This window comes from Sus scrofa, chromosome 6 (assembly GCF_000003025.6).
Source record: "Sus scrofa isolate TJ Tabasco breed Duroc chromosome 6, Sscrofa11.1, whole genome shotgun sequence".
Classification (NCBI taxonomy): Eukaryota; Metazoa; Chordata; class Mammalia; order Artiodactyla; family Suidae; genus Sus; species Sus scrofa.
In genome coordinates this window covers 59,940,863-59,964,940 of record NC_010448.4, presented here as the reverse complement: position 1 = coordinate 59,964,940, position 24,078 = coordinate 59,940,863, and the positions used below count along the sequence as shown (strand labels likewise).

Here is a 24,078-nt window from a genome sequence, read left to right as displayed (position 1 = left end):
ATTGGGCTCCAAATTAATGCCAGGCACCCGAGGGCTAGACTCGCATCTCTTGAGTTCAACCTCACAGCTCCCCTTGTGGGGCAACCATTGGCATTTGCTCTATTTTGCTCAAACAACAACTAACGGAGCAACAACTGATGAAGGGGCAGCTCAGGTCTGTCCATAGTTTCCAGGTTCTGCAGCCTCTCCCAGTGAGCATTCAATGGCCCTGTCTGTGGAGGGGCCCCACAGGCACCCTCCTGCCGCCTCCCCCAGAGCGCGCCTCCCCTAGACCGACTCACAGCAGTGTCTCCAGCGCGCAGTCCGGGTTCTTCAGGGCCTCACACAGCACCATCACTCCTTGGTCTTTCAGGGCATTGTCTACCAAGGAGACAAGCCTCAGCTTCTTGTTGTGGACGAGGACAGAGGCGAGGTCTTCGCAAGAGTCCTCTGTGATGTCACACTTTCCCAGCCTACTCAGGAGACACATGGGGTGGGACATGACCCAATGCTCTGGGTGGTGTGGGCACACCCGGCCCTGGACCACATCGCAGCTTCAAATCCTGCACCTGCCAATTCAGCATCTATATCCTGGACTTCTTAAAGGCACAGGTGTGGTTATCTGACTCTCCTCCTCAATCCCTTACTGCTCTTCACTGAAATGAGGAAGACCTCTGAGCAGGTGCATCTCAACAGGGGGCAAGTTTTTACCTCGAGGGTACCTTTGTCAGGATTTAGAGACACTGCTGGCTGTCGCCTGGGAGACGGGTGCTACTGGTACCTAGTGGGTGGAAGCCAGGGATGCTGCTCAACAGCCTATGATGCTGTGGATGATCTTCCACAGCAAAGAAAGTTTAGGACTCAGTGAATCCAGTCATTAGATTATCAGTAATTCGGAGGTGGAGAAACACTGGTCTGAGACTGGATACAGCTTCAAGACCATTTCATGGGGCATAGCAAAGGAAGCTTTTTTTTTTTGTATTTTTAGGGCTGCACCTGTGGCATATGGAGCTTCCCAGGCTAGGGGTCGAATCGGAGCTATAGCCGCTGGCCTACGCCACAGCCATAGCAGCACCAGATCCGAGCCACGTCTGCAACCTACACCACAGCTCACGGCAACGCTGGATCCTTAACCCACTGAGCGAGGCCAGGGATCAAACCTACAACCTCAGGGTTCCTCGTTGGATTCGTTAACCACTGCGCCATGATGGGAACTCCACGAAGCCATTTTTAAAAAATGAAAAGGCAAACCACAGAATGGGAGAAAATCTTTGCAAATGATGCAACCAACAAGGGCTTAATCTCCAAAATATACATAAAACTCAACAACACAAAAACAAACAACCCAATCAAAAAATGGGCAGAAGAGCTACATAGACATTTCTCCACAGAAGACATACAGACAGCCAACAGGCACATGAAAAAGTGCTCAACATCAGTAATTATTAGGGAAATGCAAATCAAAACTTCAATAAGGTACCACCTCACATCACTCAGAATGGCCATTATTAATAAGTCTGCAAATAACAAATGCTGCAGAGGGTGTGGAGAAAAGGGAACCCTCCTATACTGATAGCAGGAATGTAAATTGGTACAACCACAATGGAAAACAGAAAGGCAGGTCCTCATAAAACTCAATAGAGAACTACCATATGACCCAGCCATCCCACTCTTGAGCATATATCCAGACAAAACTTCACTGAAAAAAATACATGCACCCCTATGTTCACTGCAGCACTATTCACAATAGCCAGGATTTGGAAACTACCTAAATGTCCGTCAATAGATGACTAGATTGGAGTTCCTGTCGTGGCTCAGCGGTTAACGAATCCGACTAGAAGCCATGAGGTTGCGGGTTCGATCCCTGGCCTTGCTCAGTGGGTGAAGGATCCAGCGTTGCCGTGAGCTGTGGTGTAGGTCGCAGACATGGCTCGGATCCTGTGTTGCTGTGGCTCTGGCGTAGGCTGGTGGCTACAGCTCTGATTAGACCCCTAGCCTGGGAATCTCCATATGCCGCAGGAGTGGCCCTAGAAATGGCAAAAAAAGACAAAAAAGAATAGATGAATAGATTAAGAAGACTGTGATGTTCCTGTTGTGGCTCAGCAGTAAACAGACCCAACTAGGATCCATGAGGAGGTGGATTCGATCCCTGGCCTTGATCAGTGGGTTAAGGATCCAGCATTGCCATGAGCTGTGCTGTTGATCACAGACGCAGCTCAGATCCTGCATTGGGGTTGCTGTGGCATAGACTGGCAGCTGCAGCTCTGATTGGACCCCTAGCCTGGGAACTTCCATATGGCATAGATGTGGCCCTAAATAGAGAAAAAAAAAAGATGTGGTACATATAGACAATGGAATACTACTCGGCCCTAAAAAAGAATGAAATAATGCCATTTTCAGCCACTTGGATGCAACTAGAGATTCTCATACTAAGTTAGGTAAGTCAGAAAGAGAAGGGCAAATACCATATGATAACACTTATATGTGGAATCTAAAATATGGCACAAATGAACCTATCTACAGAATAGAAACAGACTCACAGACATAGAGAACAGACCTGTGGTTGCCAAGGGGGAAGGAGTGGGATGGATGGGGAGTTTGGGGTTGGTAGATGCAAACTATAATGTTTAAAATGGATAAGCAGTGAGTCTTACTGTATACACAGGGAACTAAGTAGTTAGTAGACTGGGTCCATTTGCTATACAGCAGAAATTGGCACAACATTGTAAATCAACTATAATTTTTTTTTAAATTAAATAAATAAAATTGCAGAAAAGATGGTCTTTTTCCCATTTTATATTCTTGCCTCCTTTGTCAAAGATTAATTGACCAAAGGTGTCTGGGTTTATTTCTGGGCTCTCTATTCTGTTCCATTGGTCTGTCTGTCTGTTTTGGTACCAGTACCACATGACAAAAAAGAAAATCACAGACTTGGAGAGTAGACTTGTGGTTGCTAAGGCGGGAGGGGAGGGAGTGGGAAGGACTGGGAGCTTGGGGTAAATAAATGCAGAATGTTGCCTTTGGGATGGATTAGCAACGGATCCTGCTGTGTAGCACTGGGAACTCTGTCTAGTCACTTATGATGGAACATGTAATGTGAGAAAAAAGAATGTATACATGTAACTGGATCACCATGCTGTACAATAGAAATATATATATACACATAAATGATTAGAAAAATAATAAAATTATTTTAAAAGTTTTAAAGATGTAAAAAAAAAGAGACCTTCTCAAGGGGTCAAGCAGTTTCCTGAGCCTCAGCACTCTTGACATTTGGAGCTGGACAATGGCTGGGGGATGTTCCTGTGCATGCAGGATGTTGGGCAGCATCTCTGGTCCCCACTCACTAGTTGCTAGAGCACCCTCCCCATGCAATCACAACATCAGAAATGTCTCCAGACATGGACAGCTCCTAACAGAGGACCGTGCTGTCCCCTGTCGAGAGCCCTGGGCTGGAGAGAGCCCGACTCTTTGTTCCTCCCACTCCCAATGATACCAAAGTCAAGAGACGAGCACAGCTGGTCCGCCCCAAAGAAGCAAGTGCCCACCTGTGAAATATCCACAAATGACTCCTGGTTGCCTGCATCTGCTCCGCCAGCCTTATGCTAACATGTCATATAGAAAACTCTATGCAAATGGCATACTCTGAAATAGGGCAAATCCTAAGGAATTGTGTCAGCTCCCCCTGAGCGGAAGGAAAGAATTGTTATGATACAGAAACAACTCCAACGATAAAGATGGCAAAGAGCAAGCCTGTATCCTCAAACATTCTCATGCATGGACCCTGCTTCTCCCTCCTGATGCATCTTGATGGGGATGACACCCATCAATCACATCTGCAATGACTGCTGCAAAGACGACAGTGAACTGAGGCAGAGAAGGACACATTCTCCTGGTGGGTTTCAGAAGTCGTTTTGGTTGAGTACTATTTTTGTGTGTTTCTACTTTGTTCTTCCTGCTGAAAAATGGATTGAGCCTGTTTAGCCATCACCCCATGATGGGAGGGGCATCCAGATAATTTTCAAGAGGAAGAAACTTCGTGGGGCACATTACTTTCCCTCCAGCCTCAACACGGTCACCTGCTAGATGCCAGGCTCATACCTGGGATCACGCACATGCATTCTCATCCTAAGTTTCTATTACCTTCAGGGAAAAGAAATTTCGAGATACGGTTTTGGGGCGGTTGGTGGAGAGCAGAACCAAGGAGAATCAGATGAGGTGTCCATGAGAGAGAACTGAAGTGAGTACCAAAGAGGGGAAAACAGTCCAATCCTCTGAGAAGAGGCGTTTCCCTTTCGAATCCATGCATTCTCATCTTCCTAGGAGTTCTGACACTGAGATCAAAGTGACTGAATACGTAAGAGACAAAGACAGGAAAGAAGAAGGGCATATTCCAACTGCAATGTCCACCTTGGGGCGGGGGGGAACGCATGGGGACAACCCAGAGACTTACACCAGTGATTCTATGCTGCACATCGGGTGTCTCAGCGCCTCACACAGCTGTCTGACATCCATACAGGAGAGGCTGGTGCCGTACAGGTTCAGGTATTTCATGTGAGGATTATGCAGGACGACCTTAAAGAAGTCGAGGCTACTTGCAATGTCCGATGCAAAATTATACCTACAAGAGAGGAGGAATTAGGGCAACTCACACAGCGAGGTCCCAGCACCAAGCAAGATCCCCCCACACAATTCTTCCTGCTTTCCACACTTAGGCTCCCAGTACTGGTTCTGCTCTGGTTACCTTGACTACCAATTCTCTCTCTCTAGGAACTGTAGGCACCAGTAACTCCAACGCTTGGATGCCTGCTGTTTCCTGCCTAGCCCTTCCACTTCTACATACCACCACAGATGTAAGAGAAGGACCCACACGTACCCCACATTAAATTCTAAGCACCCTGAGGAGAGAAATGGACACCCTGTGCATGCCTCCTTGTCAACTTGCGTCTGGCCCAGTGCCTCGCATACAGCAGAGACACACATGCTTGAGTTGATATGCCAAGTAAAACGTATTCCCCAAGGAAAGGATCCAGGTCTGTTTAAAAGCTAAGATTTTTTTTGAAGAGACAATAATGTTAAAAAGTTCAAATCAAAACTAAGATAAATAAAAAGGAGACAGGAGTTCCCTGGTGGCTCAGTGGGTTGAGCATCCAGCATTGTCACTACTGTGACCTGGCTTCAGTCCCTGGCCCTGGAATTTGTACGTGCTACAGGTACAGACCAAATAAAAAACAAAAAGGTGGCGGAGGGAGACAATATACGTCATGGTTAAAGACTCAGGTTCGTGAGACGGAGAAAACTGGATTCTAGTATTTGCTTTTCTCCTGGCTGTTTGGCAAGGTTGGGCAAATTAGCTTCACGGTGGCATTTCATCCTGAAACAAGTACACGAGGTCGTGTTCTGTGCGTTCCTACATGGGAAAAGAACCTGAAAAAGACTGGATGTTTCTATATGCATAACGGAATCGCTTTGCTGTACGGCGGAAATTAACATGTCATAAGCCGAGTATACGTCCGTGAAACTATATAATGAAAAAAATAGATAGGGTTGTGATGGTTAAGAAATCCCAGTGTATTGCAGTGCCTGGAATGTGATCAATGGAGGCTGGCTTTGGCTTTTTTAAATAATGCATATTCTATGCATAGGATATGTGTACTTTATCTATTTATACATGATTTATAAAGACAAGCCACACGAGGAGACTCCCGGTGTCATGACTTGCGCATACCCTGACTTTTCCGCTCCTCATCAGGTTTAGTGATGGAGACTACGACAAGTAAGGCTTCCGCCGCCATGTTCAAACACTAGAGTGCGAATTACAAATTGGCCAGAAACCAAAGACAGAGGAGAGGGGTATGTGAGCCTGGAACAACTGCGGCAGCTCCTGGCAGAGCAAAGCCTTCTGTGTATCAGCAACGCCCAAGGCAGTTCGTGACCAGAGACGGAGGCAGGGGAGCCGAGGACAGCAGGATGGGGCTTAAAGGGTTCTGGGGGCATCAGAATAAGACAGGCTGGCCCAGCTCACAAGGAGAAGGGCTGCCCTGACACCCGGTGACACCTGGGAGCAGTGGGGGCGTCAGCAGACAGCAAGGTCAGCCTCTAAGCCACCTCATCACTGAACGTACGGCGACTCACAAACCACGTGGCTGCAGCGGATGCCAACCTCCGGCCAGCAGTAAGTGTCGAGTCAGCAGAAAAATGGTGGGAAAACAATGACAAGGGTGAACGTCTAGTCCATAGGCGTCGGCATCACCATCAACGGGGGAGCCTCAAGTTCAAGCAAAGCAGACAGATTAAAACCCAGTGTTGACAGTAACGCTTTCATTGATTTCTGGCTTTCCTCTGGGTCAAGGGAAAGGTGAAAGCAGAAAGGACAGGGCCTTAGTCACCAGCCAAGTATACTGTTGGTGGACTAAGAGCCATACATCCTTGGAGCCCGGCTGATGGCTTCAAAGTCGGGCTCCTCCCCTTAGCAATCTGTGCGACCTTGGGCATGTTTCTGGGTCCTCCAGGAGGTACCAAGCAGGCTGCTTCCTTAAGCGATTCTAGGCATAGAAGGAGTTAACCCTGAGAAATACCTAGAGTGTTGCTGGACATGGCAAGTGCCACCGCGTAAGCTATGTCAACTTTATCCCTCTGCGTGAAAATTAAAACCTCCCCTGTTTCACTGTGAGGTGTAATGATGGCTTGAAATAGAATGTTTACAGCATGTTCAGTAAGTATATTGTATTCCTGTTCCACTAAGTGTTTTCACAAGAAATATCTGCTGGCACGTATCTCTCTCTGATCACATGGATTTTAAAGTCTGGTCTTTGGGAGTTCCCGTCGTGGCACAGCAGAAATGAATCTGACTAGGAAGCATGAGGTTGCAGGTTCGATCCCTGGACTTGCTCCTTGGGTTAAGGATCCGGCATTGCCATGAGCTGTGGTGTAGGTTGCAGACGCGGCTCGGATCCCATGTTGCTGTGGCTGTGGTGTAGGCTGGCAGCTACAGCTCCGATTAGGCCCCTAGCTTTGGAAACCTCCATATGCTGCTGGTGTGGCCCTAAAAAGACAAAAGACAAAAAATAAAAATAAAAAACAAAGTTTGGTCTTTGAATAGGATAAATTATATTAATATATTTTCTATTAATACTAGTATAAAAAATTAGAATTCACGATCTCTTGCCTGTGATGCATGTGCTTTGATGGAATAAGTGAATCAAACAATGATTACTGTAAAAATAACCTAAACACAACTAATAACCATGGATACTTTACAAGCTCGCTCATCTTATTTTCAAGTTTCGTGTCCAAACTCTATAAAAATCTTGTTTATCTTTTAGCTTAATGCTGTCTTCAACCTCATCTAAAATCAATGACAAGTCTTTCAGCTGTGAGACCACCAGCCCTCATAGTTCTCACTAAAACACGTATACTGAAAACACATGTAGGAGAAAGCCAGCCCCCTACTTCATCTTCCAGTTTCCAGAAATCTTTTCTTTTCTTTTTTGCCACACCCGCAGCCTACGGAAGTTCCCAGACCAGGGATCAAACCCTCACCCCAGTAGCAACCTGAGCCCCTAGGGAGAACACCAGATCTTTAACCCACTGCACCACAGAGGGCACGCCCAGATTTTTTTTTTTCCCCCAGAGAGCAATGAGGTCCATTTTTTCGCTATTCACGCAGGATCTAGAGCCATTCATTTATGAGTCAGTCTCTTTATGTGACATGAATAAACCACTTTCAAAATGCAAGGATCCATTCATTCATTCAACCTACGCTTAATGAGCCCCCGCAAAGCTCTGTATTTGCTGGCTGCTGCAGGTATGAGCGTAAGCAGACATGTCACGTCTCCCCCTTGGAGGCTTAGGCAGAGACCACTCCCAGCTTTGCCGAATTCTTTGGCTCTCAAGACCTGGTATCTATAGCAAGAAGTTCCAGTTAGGCTGAAGGAGGAGCTCCACTTAACCTGAGAGCAGTAAGCTTGCAGGGTTGATGAGCAAACCAAAGTAATCAAAGTATCAGAGAAGGAGTGCGAGCTTCTCTCTGCTTCTGGTGCTTCACACAGTTACCAAGACGGCAGTGTGGATTAACAGATAAAGGAGATCACGCGTGTAAAGTTACCAGCTCTGTGCCGAAGCTTTGTTCTACACCTGCTCACTGGTCTCTGTGCTAGTCATTGTTTGTCTCTTTTCTGAATGCAGGGCTCTTTTCCCATCTGCCCTCAGCACCCTCTCCTCCCCTGTTCTGTAGGAAACATCTATTCTCAATCCATCAGCAGCCAGGAAAACATCACCCACCACCAGAACTATCATCTCCTGGACTCTCCAAGCATGTTGGTTAAGGTACCCATCACCACGGTTAAAACATCTGTTCAAGAAGAGCCAAAATGGGGGCCACAGTTCACACACACACCCCTGGATTCTAACACTCTAGTTGTACAGCCCAAACCGACGTCCCTAAATGCCAGTGCGACTTCTAAAACAAAACCCGAGCTTGCTCCAGGTCAGCATGAACTTGCAGCTTCCTAGCTAACTGGCACCATACACGTGGGTTCACGCCATGGCAAGGAAGGCATGGTTCTAGGAACCACTCACGTTAGACAAAGTGGCCTTCCTCAACCAGGCTTTGGGAACGGAGCCTAAGCTCCTGGGAAGTGAGCTTTTGACCACATTCAGTTCCCAAGTCCCCCTGTCTCCCCAACCCCTTACGTCTCACTCAGTCAGTTATCTCCACCCAGGAAAGAGCTGGGAACTTTCTTTCAACACAATGGATTGGAGCTCAGGTTTTTAAATGAGTCCGGGTTAAGGTCCAACTTACACAAACTTCTGGAGTTTACAAGTGGGCTGTGCCAGCATCTTACAGAGAATCCCCAGGGAGGCCTTGTTGAACTGACAGGAGTCCAAATCGAGCAACTCGAAGTTCTCGCTGGTGGTGAGCGCCGAGCAGAAATCTCGCCAGAAGGAGAGCTTCTCGACGTCGCTGTGGAGGACAAACACCGTGACTCTCCAGTGACTCAATGAAACTTAAGACACTCTCCACACAGGACAACACCCTCCCCAGGGGCCCTCAACGCCAACCACTGGTCAAGCCTGAACCAAGAGAGCAGCAGCCAGGTACACCGAGTCAACCTGGCATAGTGGTCAAGGAAGAGGACCCCAAAGCCAGAGTGATGAGCCCCCATCTGAAACATCTTGAGTTTTAAGATCCTAGGCAAGTTCTTCAACCTCATTCTGCCTCCGTTTCCTCCTCCCTGGGAGTGATAATACTTGAGTGTTAGGTGAACCAAGAATTAAACCCACACATCCACAGTCAACTCATCTATGACAAAGGAGGCAAGAATATACAATGGAGAAAGGACAGCTTGTTCAACAAGTGGTGCTGGGAAAACTGGACAGCCACATGGAAAAGAATGAAAGTAGAACACTCCCTAACATCATCCACAAAAATAAACTCAAAATGGATTAAAGACCTAGATATAAGTCAAGACACTACAAAACTCCTAGAGGAAAACATAAACCAAACACTCTCTGACATAAACGACAGCAACATCTCAGATCCACCTCTTAAGTAATGATAGTAAAAACAAAAATAAGCAAATGGAACTTAATTAAACATAAAAGTTTCTGCACAGCAAAGGAAACCCTAAACAAAATGAAAAGACAGCCCACAGAATGTGAGAAAATCTTTGCAAATGAATCAACTGACAAGGGATTAATCTCCAAAATTTAGAAATACCTCCTAAGGCTCAACACCAAAAAAACAAACAATCCCATCAAAAAATGGGCAGAAGATCTGAACAGACAATTCTCCAAAGAAAACATACAGATGGCCACAAAACACATGAAGAGATGTTAAACATCACTCATTATTAGAGAAATGCAAATCAAAACCACGATGAGGTACCACCTTACCCCAGCCAGAATGGCCATCATCAAAAAGTCTACAAACAGTAAGTGCTGGAGAGGGTGTGGAGAAAAAGGGAACCCTATTACACTGTTGGTGAGAATGTTAACTGGTGCAACCACTGTGTAGCACAGTATGGGGATGCTTCAGAAAATTAAAAATAGAACCACAATTTGTCCAGCAAGCCCACTCCTGGGCATCTAGCCAGAGAAAACCACAACTTGAAAAGATACATGTACTCCAATGTTCACTGCAGCATTATTTGCAATAGCCAAGACATGGAAACAACCTAAATGTCCATCAACAGAGGAGTGGATCAAGAAGATGTGGTACATACACAATGGAATATTACTCATCCATTAAAAGGAACGAAATACTGGCATTTTTAGCAACATGGATGGACCTAACAATTATCATGCTAAGTGAAGTCAGTCAGACAATGAGATACCAACATCAAACGTTATCACTTACATGTGGAATCTGAAAAAAGAACAGAATGAACTTCTTTGCAGAACATGTACTGAGTCACAGACTTTGAAAAACTTATGGTTTCCAAATGAGACACGTTGGGGGCTGGGGTGATGCGCTAGGGGTTTGGATGGAAATCCTATAAAATTGGGTTGTGATGATCATCATACAACCATAAATGCAATAAACTCATTGAGTAATGAAAAAATTAAAAATTTAAAAAACTGCTTACCTTTCTATATATATATAACAGAATACTACTCAGCCATAAGAATGAATGAGATAATGCCATTTGCAGCCACTCATATGGACCTAGAGATTATCATACTAAGTGAAGTTAGAGAAAGACAAAATATCATATATCACTCATACGTGGAATCTAAAAATGATACAAATGCACTTACTTACAAAACAGAAACAGACCCACAGACTTTGAAGACACATTCATGGATACCGAAGGGGAAAGATGAGGGAGTGGGACAAATGAGGAGTTTGGGGATTAACATCCATGCACTACTACATATAAAATTGGTTAACTATCAAGGACCTACTGCACAGCACAGGGAACTCCACACGGTATTTTGCGGTAACTTCTAAGGGAAAAGATTCTGAAAAAAGAATAGATGTACATGTACACATGCAACTGAATCACTTTGCTACACACCTGAAACTCACACCGCATTGTAAACCAACTATACTTCAATTAAAAAAAAAAAAAAAAGACTGCTTACCTTGCTTACCTTTCAAGTTTGCATTGGCCCTATGAAGTAAGTCAGATTTTGCCCCTATTAATACCGACAGAAAAATTTCATCACAGTTCACAGTGGTACAGCGAGCAAGTGGCAAAGCAAGAACTCAAATCACCGTCTCTGATTACAAAAGCCATGATTTTAAGGACAAGTACAATGATTTATGAAATACCCATCAGGGACTGGAAGAAGCTACAAGCATAGTGTGTGAGTAGGCAGGAGAGAGGGCATTAGCAGATGGACTCACTTTGGGGTGCCTTTGTTGTTGTTGTTTTTAATTAAAAAGGTTTTTATTTGTTCTTAGGTGGGAAAGCACTTGGTTTCTGCACACAGTGGAGACTACAGAGAAGGGCACAGAAGGGACACAAGTATTTCTCATCAAGCATGAGGTCTATTTGATGTATCCAAAGGCATCAGTGCCCACCTTCCCCTCCCCATGCAGTTAGGGTGACCAGGTGACCAGTGTGTAGATGGACTTACATTGAGACGGATCCAGATTCCTCTGAAAAAATGTTTTCTACACACAGGTGAAATTTCTTCAAGTTGCTGCTATGTTTTAGACAGAAGGAAGAGACTACCAATTGTTCTAAGCTCCCGATATAAATGTTAAAATCGTCAAAGAAATTCATCACTTGGGTCACAAAATCTTGCTCCCGGGCCTCAAACAAACAATTGAACAATTCTTCAAAAGCCACCACATCCTCAATAGGTTCACATTGACTTAAGGTTTCAAGGCTTTGGGTTATTTCCTGCCTGATCTCTCTGGACAGTGGGAAACCAAAGGATGCCTCCAGCATGCTGACTGTTTTCTCAGTTGAAAATCCAAACAAGAATATCCCCATCCAGGACAAGAGGGTCCGGGCTTCATTCACGGCTGCTGCAACGAGCTGGGTCACACTTCCAATGGCTGGGTGAGGCATGTCCTTGGGCCGTCTGAACAGATAGAACAGGGCAGCACAAAATTCCTGGATGCACGGATGGCTGAAGGTAAGGTAGTCTCCACTCCTCTGAAGAAGTCTCAGGTTGACCCATATCAAGGTGTCAGATTCTGACACCTTATTCCTTCTGAGATCCTCGGGACCAAACAGAAACACGCAAGTCCACATTCCCTCTGCAGCCAAAGTACACAAGCTCTTCAGACGGGCTCTGTGCTGCTTGGATGGACAGTTGTCACCCGCTGATTTGAAGGCGCTTATCAGAAAGGATACATACAAGGAGGTGATGCTCTCACAGGCAATCTCAAGGTCTTCTCCTCGCTCCATCTGCCACTTCAAACAAGTGCAGACCAGCCAACACACGAAGGGACTTTGGCACAAGGCCAACAGCGGTATCTTCTCTCTCACAAGACTGAAGGCTCGAAGGGATTTATTGTCCTCGTGGAAGTAATAGGAGAAATACAGCTTCTTTTGGCGTTCAGAGAATCCTGTGAGAAAGATACATCTTGTCTGCTCCAAAAACATGCTGTATTTTCTCATCCCCATCTTTCCTAGTGCGATAAGCAGAGAAAACTCTGGGAGCATCTTCTTCTGCAGCAAACTGCTCAGGATACAGTGTATCGCCTGCCGCTGCTCCCAGTCACTGGCCAGGCTGTCTCCAAGCGTCAGCACACATTCCATTTCCTCCAAGCCGTCTATGATGAGCAGGATTTTCCTTGGCTGTGAAAAAATGTCCTCGATCGGCTCCGAAGCATCAGGCCAGTCCTTGGAGAGAAGTTCCACGAGGCTGGTCTCCGTTATTTTGTTCATTTCACTGCCATTGAGGAAGAAGACAAAGGAGAATCTGTCCTTCCATAGAAGTCCCTCTGCCCAGTCCAGCATCACTCTTCTCAAAAGCGTCGTTTTTCCAATCCCTTCAGGACCTTGCAAGACCACAGTGGGTGAGCACTCTCCAGCCTCATCTGCAGTAAGGTAGACAGCCCTGAGTTGTTCATACTCGTTCAGTATCGTTTCTTTGTAGAAATCCTCGGGAACGTGAAGGCACGTTTGCTTTTCCCATATGAGTTGGAATTTTTTCTTCATGTGATTTCTATATGGGTTTAGCTTGTCTGCGTTAACAAGGACAGCATACAAGACCATTAAAAAAGACACGCCATCTTTGATACTCAGAACCACCCTACAGATTTTCTCGACCACACGTGCAAAGACTGATGTATGCCCACAGGTGCCCGGGCTAACGCACTTAGCTTTGTCAGGACCATCATCCATCCCAATTCATGTCCATGGAAATGGCTGATCAAATGCAAGGAAGCCCAGCTCAGAGTTACAGCCCACACAAAGCGTGAATACTTAGAAGTGGCACTTTCGGCCAGAAGTGGGGAGCTCTCTGGCCAAGACTTCATAAGCACTGCTCTTCATTTACTGGGGGGCCAGCCAGGAATCAGAGCCAAGAAGGCTGTTACTGCCACTGTACCTTCTACCTCCTCAACAATCCATTCAAATTCATTCTATGCCCTGTTTACAGGGCGGGGGAAGGTGTTCAGAACTTGTGTTATTCGACTCATCGGGCTCGTGATTTTCCGTTAGGCACCTGCCCCTTCGTTGTCCGACTTGCTGTCAAGTCTAGCCCATTTCTCTTGAGACCCTCCTGATGGCAGGTTAATTTCAGAAATGCGCCCTTGAGCCATCACTCGTTCAACCCGCCCCTCTCTATGAACTGTCCATGTCCAAGGCTACACATGAGAAGTAAACAAAATCACACAATGTAGACAAGGGCCATACCCTGCATTCAAGAATATGAACTACAGTGGGTGAGGCATTTCTGCATGTCTCCCAGGCCAAGGTCATGGCCAGCTCCGTTTCAGAATGTGCAGCTCGGCTCAGAACGGAGCTTGAGGAAGAAGACAGCTTTTCTCTCTCGGGGGCAGAGGAATATTTGTCTCTAAGAATATGTAATTTCAGGAGTTCCCCTTGCAGCTCAGCAGAAATGAACCCGACTAGCACCCATGAGGATGCGGGTTCAATCCCTGGGTTCATTCGGTGGGTTAAGGATCTGGCATTGCCACGAGATATGGTGTAGTTTACAGATGTGGCTCAGATTTGGCATTGCTGTGGCTGCTGTGTAGAGTGGCTAGTGCAGCTCCAATTTGACCTCTGGCTTGGGAATTTCCATGTACTGTGGGTATGGCCCTAGAAAGCAAAAAGAGAAGGAAAGAAAAGAGAATGAGTAATGTCAGGGAGAAGGGGAGGGATAAATTAGGAGTTTGGGGTTAACATATATAAACATGGATGCAAGGAGAGAGTCTCATACTAAGCGAATTAAGTCAGAGGAGAAAGACAAATACCAGGTGATATCACTTACATGTGCAGTCTAAACTCTGGCACAAATGAACCTACTTACAAAACAGAAACAGACTCACCAACATAGACAGCAGACTTGTGGTTTCCAAGGGGGAAGGCAGGAGGGAGAGGGATGGACAGGGATTTTGGGGCTAGTAGGATGCAACTCTTACATGTAGAATGGGTTAGCAATGAGGTCCTCCTGTTCAGCACAGGGAACTAAGTCCAATCTCTTGGGTTAGAACATCATGGAAGATAGTACAAAAAAAAAAAAAAAGAATATGTATATACACTTAAATTTTAAAAATCATGATAAAGCCATGAAAATAGAGGAGAGAATCTTGAGAGCAGAAAAATTAAATGTATAAAGCTACTGGAAGAGTTTCTATGTTCCTGAACTCCAATTTAGGTTCAAACACTCAAAAATAAGAAAACATATAAAATAAGAGGACATAAAGAGAGGAAAAAATTAATGGGCAATGGGTCTGATCTTTTGTCCCTTTGTTTTCCAGGATTTCTAACTCAACTGATCTTATTTTCTGAGGGAAAAAAAAAAAAGACCTCTCCTCCCAGAGGAGGATATAATGAATCACAAATAACTGGTTTGGGGTCAGATCTGTCCCCTTTAGAAAATTCACCTAAAATGAGAGGACACGGTTGGCCTGCATTTTTCTTATTGGTAAACCTCAGAGTTGTGGTGAGATTGAAAAGACGTTATACATACCGTCTTCCAGGAGTTCCCTTGTGGCTCAGTGGGTTGAGGATGCAGCGTTGTCAACGCTGTGGCTCGGGTCCATTCCCTGGCCCAGGAAGTTCCATATGCTGCCAGCATCCTCCCCCCGCCCTCAAAAAAAGTGCTTTCTGAAGTAGCAGAAATATATGCTTTTTGTAATTATTTCCTCATGTTAGGATCCTTCCTAGTCTCTTGTGCAGGTCTGGTCAAAAGGATAGGCAGCTACCCTAATGGAATTGCACCTCTGCAGTCCTGGTTGCACTGACACCAAATCTCAGATCATCTCCTACAATAGCTCTGACTCGGCTTGGACCCAGGAGTGAGGGGATGACACGTACGTGAAAGGTCTGTCTCAGGACAACACTCGCCCACCCTCCATCTCGGGCCAGAGTTCTCTTGCTCTTCTGCTATTTCTGAGGCTCCTATTAACCCATGACAGAGTCTCGGTGTGGATGGAGGTGTAGCCACTCACTCAGGAACCACCTGACCTTCGTTGTTAGAAGCTCCCAGTAAGCCAACCTTCCCCCGTGGGTCTCGGCCCCACACCCCTTTCACTACACTTACGTCTGATCTCTTCCTGAGCCTTCGTCCAGAGATCCTTCCGGTTGATCTGCAGAAACAGGCTCAGTGTCACTTCCCACACCAGTTTTTCCGGGTAATGCTTGCCCAGTAACCTTGATAGGTGCTCTCTTGAAGCCTTCTTGAGCTCCGTCCATGGGATGGGCTTGAGTTCAAATTTCTGAGGCGCTTCCTTGAGGAGCTCCTTAAACTTCCAGAATTCTTCCTTTTTGAGCTCTTTCAGGTACCACAACAAGCCGAAGTCAGGAAAAAAAGATTCAGCCATCTTGTCTCACAGGATTGCAGAGCGTGGAGGCAGAAAAAGGCAAGGAAGAAGTGATACCTAGAGAGAATGAGGCCATGATGGAGTTAAGTCTCAGCAGTTTCAAATAGTTTAAAATGATTGCTATGGTGCCTTTCTTGCTTAAAACCTATCTTCCCAGCTTCCTTTGGGGAATGTGCCCCATCCTTCAATGATCCAAAATCATGCATGCGAATTCACACAGTGCTAGCAACTGCAAATGGGGTTGATACTAAGCCAGATGTCAGGGGGAATTTTAACTACCTAAAATCATAACAAAGCTGGGGTTTATCAGTATGGCCAGGGAAGGAAAAATTAGGATATCTTTATCCTTGTGCCCTCCACTGTGTATTTCAGACACTTTTGAAAAGTGTTGTATATTGACCTTGTGTTGTCACAGGAGCCTCTATCTCAAGTTCAAAAGACCATGTGATGCTGTATTCCTTGAAGGATAACAGCTTTTGCTCTAGGTAGACTATGTTTTAAAGACTTTGAAGAATCAAGAGGTTAAACCTCTGTCTTTGGTGCAGGAAAGTTTGGATGACCCTGAAAGATCGAAAACAGGACCATGGCTAGAAAAATAAATTTGGAATTTCAAAATGAGGGCAGGAAAAGACTAATCCAAGGGCACTACTGCTTATATACTGTGGTCCTGGACAGAAATAAGGAACTCTGAACAGCCATCTCGATGATGCGTCAAGGAATTACATTTCTCAAAAGCACGGCCACTGAGAACTCACTGCAAAGAGAAATGAGGAAAAGTGTTAATAGTTGCAGAAATGTCAACACCTGTATCACTGAAGTTCCAAGCAAACAAAACAAAAAAGAAACAGAGGGAAAGAAAGAATTCATGGATGAAAGCTTTCCAGATCTGAAGAAAAGATTTTTATCTTCAGAATAAAAGACCTCACAACGGATTAAGATGTGGTATATATACACAATGGACTACTACTCAGCCATAAAAAAGAATAAAATAATGCCATTTGCAGCAACATGGATGGAACTAGAAACTCTCATACTGAGTGAAGTAAGTCAGGAAGAGAAAGACAAATACCATGTGATATCACTTATATCTGGAATCTAATATAGGGCACAAATGAACCTTTCCACAGAAAAGAAAATCATGGACTTGGAGAATAGACTTGCAGTTGCCAGGGGAGAGGGGGAGGGAGTGGGGTGGTTGGGGAGCTTGAGGTTAACAGATGCAAACTATTGCCTTTGGAATGGATTAGCAATGAGATCCTGCTGTGTAGCCCTGGGAACTATGTCTAGTCACTTATGATGGAGCATGATAATGTGAAAAAAAAAGCATGTATACATGTATGTGTAACTGGGTCACTATGCTGTACAGTAAGAAAAAAATTGTACTGGGGAAATAACAATGTAAAAATTAGAAATATTTAAAAAAATAAAAATACATAAACGTACACACAAAAAAAAAGATTCTCATACTAAGTGAAGTAAGCCATACAGACAAAGAAAAATACCCTATGATATCACTTATATGTGGAATCTGATATACAGCACAAATGATGCTATCTACAAAACAAACCGATGGATACAGAAAACAGACTTGTGGTTGCCAAGGGGGAGGGGGAGGAAGTGAAAAGGATGAGGAGTTTGGGGCTGGTAGATGCAACCTATTACATTTAGGATGGATAAGTAATGAGATCCTGTCCTGAATTACACAGGGAACTACATCCAGTCTCTTGGGATAGACCATAAAGGATGATAAGGAGGAAAAGAATGAGTGTGTATATATGCATTCAAAAAAAAAAACAGGAAATAGAGGGAAAGAAAGAATTCATGGAAGAAAGCTTTCCAGATCTGAAGACATATATATACACATATATATATATGTATCTTCTATATATAAATGACTGGGTCACTATGCTGTACAGCAGAAATTGACTCAGCACTGTAAATTAAATATATTCCCTAATAAAAAATAAATTGAATTAATAAAAAAATGAATAAAAAGACCTTGCCAAGTGGTAAGGAAAATCAAAGAGGAAAGAACACGATATTTAATTTTTCATAATTCCAAAAGATAAAGATAAGTCCAGAGTCTATAGTACTGTCCAATACACTGAGAGCCGTGTTGGTAATTCTGAATTTTTTAGTAACCCCTTTAAAGCATTTAAGCAAATATAAAATTAATTTTAACATTATTTAACTTTGTCCAAAATAGCAATTCAACATGGAAATAATATTTTAATTATTTTCTTTTTTATACTGTCTTCAAAATCCAGTGTGTATTTTACACTTATGGAATCCCTTAATTCAGATGCTAAATTATCATTGGAAAGACCTGATTGCCTCTTAGATTTTACAAAATACACAATTGGGAAAATTAAATTCTCAAGTTATTTACTTCCAGAAATGGAATTGAGTATCAGTTTTAAAGTTAAAATTTTCATTAATTAAAATGAAAAATTCAGTTCATCAGTCTCACTGGACCCACTGAGGAGCTCAATCCCCACAGGTAACTAGTGGCTCTTATTTTAGACAGGGTAGGTCTTAGACTCTCAGAAATTAAGCCGTTTACTACCAAGAAGGGATGATATGCACTTTTTTGATAATTTAATATTTAATCATCACCCCATACACATTCCCCATCAATGCACAGATTATCATTTTCTGGTCTTCGAGAAAGTAAGAATCCATTTGTGTAAAGTCAATTTGTGACAACCCTGAATGTCATACCAGGGAAAAATATGCCCATAATTTAGAGCAGACTGTTGTTGACTGAGGCGTCCCTGCTGGGTGGTACCTTCCATTCAAGCGCAAGAGAAAAGTAAACCATTTCAGACATGAACAGATTCACAGTTTATCATCCAAAAATCTCCATCAGCAAACAAGACTCAGAGAAAATAAAAAGCTAATCAAAAAGGTGGTAACACACTTGGGACACGCCTGCTGTGACCAGGAACAAGGTAAGAATGGCCAGGATGACCAGGCCTTTCTACTACTATTCGACTTGTGTCCTGGTGATATCAGGAAAAAATTAGAAAACAGACATCAGTTGGAGGCATGAATCTTAGAAAAAGGTTAAATTATCTTTCTTTGCTGACGACCTAAGAGCGTAACTTTTTTTTTCTGCTGAACAGGGGTCATGAATATTCCTTAAATCTTTAGTCAGCAGTAAAATCCTGGAAAACGCCAGATATTCAATGATAAAATTTGTATTATTTTTTACAAAGTAGTAAGGTTCTAAGAAGAGTAGATCTTAAAAGTTTCCATCACGAGAAAAAAATCGAAGCTGTATATGGTGATAGATGGAAAATAACTCACTGTGCTGATCATTTGACAGTGTATACACATATGTATGCATAGATACAGATACACACATATGTGTATATACATAATTGTTAGATTATATACCTAAAACTGATACAGTGTTATACGTTAATGACATTTCAGTAAAAATGTTTTTAACTCACTAAAGTTTCAGGACATGAAATTAGCATAGAGCAATTATTAGTCTTCTTAGAGATACAAACAATACCCACTTAGAGGATTTGAAGTTAGAGGAAAACTCATTTATTATATCAAGAAATTCAAGTGCTTATGACTAAATTCAACAGGAGATGTACAAATCCATATGAGAAAAACTTTCTAACACCCATAGTTCTGAAGAAAACTGACAAACTGGGAAGTGCGAAGGGGTAGTCCAGCTGGATATTAAAATGTACTCGTGGGGAGCTCCTGTTGTGGTGCAGTGGTTAACGAATCCAACTAGGAACCATGAGGTTGAGGGTTTGATCCCTGGCCTTGCCCAGTGGGTTAAGGATCCGGCGTTGCCATGAGCTGTGGTGTAGGTCGCAGATGCAGCTCAGATATGGTGTTGCTGTGGCTCTGGTGTAGGCCAATGGCTACAGCTCCGATTGGACCCCTAGCCTGGGAACCTCCATATGCCCTGGGAGCGGTCCTAGAAAAGGCAAAAAGACAAAAAAAAAATGTACTCTTGAGAACTCCCATTGTGGCACAGGGGAAATGAATATGACTAGTACCCATGAGAATGTGAGTTTGATCCCTGGCCTCGATCAGTGGGTTAGGGATCCAGTTGCCATGAGCTGTGGCACAGGTCACAGACATGGCTCAGATCCCATATTACTATAGCTGCGGCATAAGCCAGCAGCTGTAGCTCTGATTTGACTCCTAGCCTGGGAACTTCCACATGCTATGAGAAAAAAAATGCGGCCCTAAAAAGCAAAACAATAAAAATAAATTTTTAAAAAAGTAATAAAATACACCCCAAAAAAGGCATATGAAAAGATGCTCCACATAAATAATCATGAGAGAAATGCAAATCAAAACTACAATGAGGTTCCACCTCACACCAGACAGAATGGACATCAACAAAAAAAAAAAAAAAATCTATGAACAAATGCTGGATAGAGTGTGGAGAAAACAGAACCCTCCTACACTGTCAGTGGGAATGTAAATTGGTACAACCACTGTGGAAAACAGTATGCAGATTCTTCAAAAAACCAAAATTAAAGCTACAATATGATCCTACAATCCCACTCCTGAGCATGAATCCAGAGAAAATCTTAATTCAAAAAGATGCATGGACGTCACTGTTCACTGCAGCATTATCTACAATAGCCAAGACATGGACGCAATCTCAGTGTCCATCAGCAGATGACTGGACAATGGTGTGATCTAAATACACACTGGCATTTCACCCAGCCATAAAAAATGAAATCACACCATTTGGGGCAACATGGATGGACCTAGAGATGACCAGACTAAGTGAATAAGTCAGAGAAAGAGATACATACAATATTGCTTATATGTGGAATCTTTTTTAAACGATACACACGAACTTATTTATAAAACAGAAATAAAACTACAGACATAGAAGACAAACTTCTGGTTTCCAAAGGGGAAAGTGGGGAAGGCTAAGTTAGGAGTCTAGCATTAACAGATACAAACTTCTTATATAAAAATAGACAACCGACAAGTACCTGCGGTAGACCACAGGGAATTACACTCAATATTTTGTAATAGCCTATACGGGAAAAGAATCTAAAAAAGTATATATAGAGAGAGACAGAGATATGAATCATTTTGCTGTACACATGAAACCAACACAACATTGTAAATCAACTGTACTTCAATTTAAGAAATAATAAAAATAGAGGAGTTCCCATGGTGGCTCAGCGGAAGCAAATCTGACTAGCATCCATGAGGATGCAGGTTCGATTGCTGGCCTCACTCAGTGGGTTAAGGATCCAGCGTTGCTGTGAGCTGCCGTGTAAGTCTCAGACACGGCTTAGATCTGGCGTGGCTGTGGCTGTGGTGTAAGCCAGTGGCTACAGCCTGGGAACCTCCATATGCTGTGGGTGCAGCCCTAAAAAGACAAAGTAAAATAAAAATAAAGATGGAAAATGCATCTTCCTCTCAACTCTGCAATTTTATTTCCTGGTGTTCACTCCAAATTAGCATCTGCCCATATATTCCAAGGTCTCGTGTATGCATATGAACACCGCACTGTTTTCAATCCCTTTTAAAGGCAAAAACCTAAATAGGAGTAAATCAGAGGGGAGTTAAGTAATGGCCCAATTATTTGGTCAATCGATTATTCGGATCCCATAGAGTCCACAGTGAGTGGGGTCTGCAGGAAGTCCCGCCTGCTGGGAGACAGCTTACCCTTCTCCTGGTAGGAAGCGGAGGAAGCCATGTATACTCCAACAGGCATCCCTTCGGAGACCCACGTTTCCCTAAGCAGGAATAATGAGGGCACCCAAGACCCATCTCCCTTGCTTCCACCATCCCTCACTTTGCCTTGAGTCCACTGCCAGGTGCACTTGGCCCATCTCTCTGACTCAGCCACTGTAGTCTAGACCCAAGCCCCTCCTCCGCGTGGACCCCCAAGTTCATGGTCAACACTGGGCACCCCATTTTGTCTCCACAGTTCCCCTTTCCCCAACACCTGCGGCCCTTCCACTGCACCTCTTGCAAACAATCACCACCACTTGTCAACATTTTCTTAAATCTTTAAAATGATCACAACAGTATTATTCTCAACATCCAAAAGGTAGAAATAACCCCAAAATTCACCAACGGATAAAGACAGTCCGCACATGCCACGGAATATCATTCAGCCCTAAAAGCAACGCAATTCTAACACAGGTGACAACACAAAGGAGCTTTGAAAACATTGTGCCAAGTGAAAGAAGACACAGAAGCACCAGCATTGTGTGATTCCACACATATGAGATCCTCGAACAGTCAAGTTCATAAAGACAGAAAGACTCGAGGAGTGCTGGGGGAAGGGAAAGAGGGAGTTCCTTAGCGAGTATAGAATTTCAGTTGGTGGAGGATTAAAAAGTTCTGCAGAGGATGGTTGTGTCACAGTGTGAAGGACTCAGTGCCCTGAAACTGTACTCTTTTTTGTTTGGTTGTGTTTTTATGGCCACACCCAGGGCATATGGAAATTCCTGGGCCAGGGACGGCCTCTGAGCTGCAGTTGCGGCAATGCCCGAACACACGCCTCCACAGCAACCTGAGCCACTGCAGTCGGATTCTTAACCCACGGCTCCACTGTGGGAACTCCAAAACTGTTCTCTTAGAAGTGGTGAAATGCGTCAAATTTTGTTTTCTGGCTATTTTACGGTTTTTTAAAACTCTCCTGTGTTCTCAACTTTTTCTCTCAACATTCCTTCCTCATTCCTTTTCCAGCTGAAACCTCCTGAAGCTGGCAATTCCTAAAGCCGTTTGAAACACTGGCTGCTTAATTGCCCCTTCTCCCTATCAACAGGGGCCAGGTGTGAGGTTGGTAGCCTCATGGACACTCGCTAACACCTCAGAAACTTCAGTCAGGCAGACTTTAGGCTCACATCACACATTCCGTTTTCATGGTGCAGTTACTCGTGGTCCCTGGCACGACCTGCCTTCTGCCTCACACACTGTGTCACCTGGCTCACGCCCACCCTCACAGAACTTCTGTGGTCATGTGAAACAATCATGAGGGGCAAAGAATTTACATACAAGTTAGCATAAAATTAAGATGGTAATCGCTCAAAACTTATCCATCTAATTACCATGGCAACAGGTCCCAAACCGAAGTCTTCCGTCTGCCTGCTCTTTGCCTTCTTGGGTTCATGGTTGCCCCTTGCCAAAGTTCTGTTTTTCACTTGTCTCCCCAGGTTACATGAATCTCACAATCAGAACCCACAGACAGCCAAGTCAGAAACAGCTCTTTGGCGCTGGGTATTCTCATTATTTCTCCCGAGGTCTCCCGTATCCAAGGCCTTCCAATCCTCTACACCTCCAATTCAATGTCATAAAAATAGGGAGCCACAGGGCAGCCTGCAAAAACCCGTTCTCTCTCAACGCGGAGAAACCCGAACCCCAAGGAGAGAAAGTGCTGGATGCACCACCTCTCTGTGAGTTTAAAGCCTTTTCCCTTGACCCCAGCTTGGCCAAAACAAAGAGGAAACCTGATCTTTTCCGGGACCCCTCTACCTTGCTCCTTATGCATTCCAACCTGGAGGAAGCCCTGAGAGGGAAAGGCAAAGGAAGACAAAGACAGGTCAGCGACATGACTTCCTCACCCAAGCAGGTCCCTGATCGTCCTGGCTGGTACCCATCAAAGCACAGCTGTAGAAACGGAGCCTAAAAGGCTATGCCTGTCCCTTGATTGGCCATGGACTCTCTCTTCCCATTGGCTGGCGTGACCCTTGATTGCCAGACTCAGCAGGTGATGTGAAGCTGTTTAGGCTTGTTCTCCCACCTCAGGTGTGAATGATCTTCCTTCAGGCATCAGGGACGACTTCCTTCAGGAGTTGCTGGCTCCTGGATAATTCCATGGTGATTGTATTATAGAGGGGACTGCAAAGCCCTCCCTATACAATGCAGTCCCTCCCTCTGCCACTAAGGGATAATTTGGAGACTGGTAGCGGGAAACTTCTGCTCATACTCTGAATATCTGACTTCAATAGTATAAGCTTCCTAAGGGAGGCAACCTTGTGTGTCTTCTTGACTTTCACAGCAGCTCCTAAAATGCAACATTCACGTCCTAGCAAACCAATGAATATTCCTGAATAACTGGATCCAGATAGAAAGAGCAATGGAAGTTGCAAATGTCTGTTTTTCATTGTGATGAGAATACTGCC

At 44.2% G+C, this 24,078-nt stretch overlaps 1 protein-coding gene across 3 annotated transcripts in view; it reads right to left on the bottom strand.

The window, feature by feature from the left end:
- NLRP9 (NLR family pyrin domain containing 9) overlaps window positions 1–23,623 on the bottom strand; it is a 32,812-nt gene extending 9,189 nt beyond the window's left edge. Inside the window, exons 1-6 of one of the 3 annotated variants that reach the window (XM_005664855.3) lie at window positions 23,518–23,623; window positions 15,658–15,994; window positions 11,566–13,129; window positions 8,783–8,944; window positions 4,433–4,600; window positions 282–452 (exon numbers count right to left, since the gene is read on the bottom strand). In XM_005664855.3, coding sequence (XP_005664912.1) covers window positions 282–452; window positions 4,433–4,600; window positions 8,783–8,944; window positions 11,566–13,129; window positions 15,658–15,937 — 2,345 coding nt within the window. In that variant the 5' untranslated portion in view covers window positions 15,938–15,994; window positions 23,518–23,623. Of the gene's footprint in view, window positions 1–281; window positions 453–4,432; window positions 4,601–8,782; window positions 8,945–11,565; window positions 13,130–15,657; window positions 15,995–23,004; window positions 23,452–23,517 lie in introns of those variants that run through there. The other 2 variants (XM_013998807.2, XM_005664858.3) reach the window with 2 other exon arrangements.